Raw genomic sequence first — 1925 nt, forward strand, 5'->3', positions numbered from 1 at the left:
TAGGGTCCGTCGAAGGGTCCATTGAAGTCGACGAACTCACCCACCAGTGCGTTTATGTCTGAAGTATTTGTAGACCTCGAGATTATCCCCAGTGACGTATTGTTGCATATCTTCCCAGTCGGCCAGAGGCTTCAGTCTCGGATCTTCCTCTGGCATCTCCTGATCTTTGTTGTAAACCATGACCTTTCGCCGATTCCCGGCAACCAGATAGAGTAGTGTCGCACGCTACAGTCGAGTAATGGATTCAAGTAAACAGACTGCTTGATTCGCATTTTCTTCGTAGACTTATACGGCGGGCAATAGCCCCAAATAAGCCACAATTCAAGGAAACAGACGCAATTTTTCAAGCCGTAGAGGTAGCATTCACCAATAATACGCCTCTTTAAATAAGAGCATGTAATGATTTATGAGATTTGAAATTTTCAAGCCCAGCCAGATTTACTGAGCATTTCGAGTTTCTATGTCCTTGGCCTGCCTTATGAGGTCAACCACCGTTTGGTCAAAGGTTCTATACTGAAACCCCAGCTCTTTACTTGCAGTCTGTCCGTCCAAGCCGTGCGAAGTATCTATTTCCTGATCCTCTAGAGCGTTCCCTTTGGCCCACTCGAAGTTCTCTGCCATGATCCTTGCGGCTAGTCCGTACGAAAATCGGTCATTTGCTGTTGGGACATATCGCTTGCCTCCTGCCTCTGGTCTCAAAAGTGCCTCGACATAAGCCACGGCAAGGTCCCGAACATCAATCCAGAACGGCACTCTGGCGACGGGGAGCGGCCTTATTCCGCTAGCAATCTTCCAAAGCATGGCGTTTGACTCGTTGAGCTTCTCGACGCTGGCGACAGGGTGAACAACAGGTCCAAAAGTCATGGGCGGGCAAAGAGTGACAATATCGAAGTGAGGCTTCTTCTCCTTTACGAAGTCCCAAGCCGCAAGCTCGGCGAACTTCTTGGACCCTCTGTAGGCTACAACGGCGCTTGTTTCGGGTGCGGCGGCTTCCTCGTAAGTCAACGGGTTCCAGTCATTGCCCGTGTACGTGAAGTATGGGGGTGCCTTTCGCTCAACATTCAAAACGGAGGCGAAGGAGGATGTGATGACAGTGCGTTGGATCTTTGGGTTTGCTGCCGCCGCTTCTAGAATGGAACGAACGCCATTGATGGCAGGAATAATCAATTCCTTCTCGTTGTCTTTCGTATCGTATGTGAAGGGCTTGGGATGAGGTTCTCAGTATCATAGAACATGGGTTTGCTCAAAACACTTACGCTAGCCACGTGAATGATGCCATCCACGTCTTGGACAGCTTGACTGAAAACCCCAAGCTTCTCGAAGTCTTCGATTTGAACGAAGTCCAGTTTATCAGCAAACTGTGGTCTGGCCTTAATCATGGCATCCCCTTTATCGCGTGACCGGGTTGCACCGCGGACCCGAACACCTCGGGAGAGGAGGACGTCGACAACATGGGCGCCGATGAAGCCCGTTGCCCCCGTCACCAAGACATAAGTTCTGGAGGCATGTTATTAAGGTAGCAGGGGCAGGGAAAGAGGTCTGACATACGGTTGAGTAGACATGTTCCGATTTCGATGAAACCCAAAAAGCACACAAAACAAAGAGCTGAGTTAAATTGAACTGCGAAACCGACGCTGGTCTGGGATGACAAAAAGACTACAGTTTTGCCGAAATATGCAAGTCTTGTAAAAGCCGTACCCGACCTTATTCGAATGCGTCTTGACGCAGTTTTCGTATGACGCCACTTGTTGCAGAAGTCAACAGTTGAAGCGGATGATTATGGCGCTCTTCCCCTCATCAGCGGCATCGGCTGCCGCCTATCCCCACTGCCCCGCGGCAGGATGGACCAACGACTTCGAATAGCCGATGGCGGGGATCGACTTCCCCATGTTCTAGACAACCCAGTTTCCCCGGAATCCACAGTC

At 50.3% G+C, this 1925-nt stretch overlaps 1 protein-coding gene across 1 annotated transcript; it reads right to left on the bottom strand.

Moving 5' to 3' along the window:
• Positions 1–438: 438 nt before the first annotated feature.
• Positions 439–1346, bottom strand: CkaCkLH20_04539 (NAD dependent epimerase/dehydratase; the record flags this gene model as incomplete). Its single annotated transcript, XM_038887258.1, has 2 exons — positions 439–1203; positions 1257–1346. 2 exons carry the CDS (start codon positions 1344–1346, stop codon positions 439–441), a joined length of 855 nt encoding a protein of 284 aa, XP_038747424.1.
• Between the last annotated feature and the right edge of the window lie 579 nt (positions 1347–1925).

Source organism: Colletotrichum karsti, assembly GCF_011947395.1.
Source record: "Colletotrichum karsti strain CkLH20 chromosome Unknown Scaffold12, whole genome shotgun sequence".
In the NCBI taxonomy this organism is placed as follows: Eukaryota; Fungi; Ascomycota; class Sordariomycetes; order Glomerellales; family Glomerellaceae; genus Colletotrichum; species Colletotrichum karsti.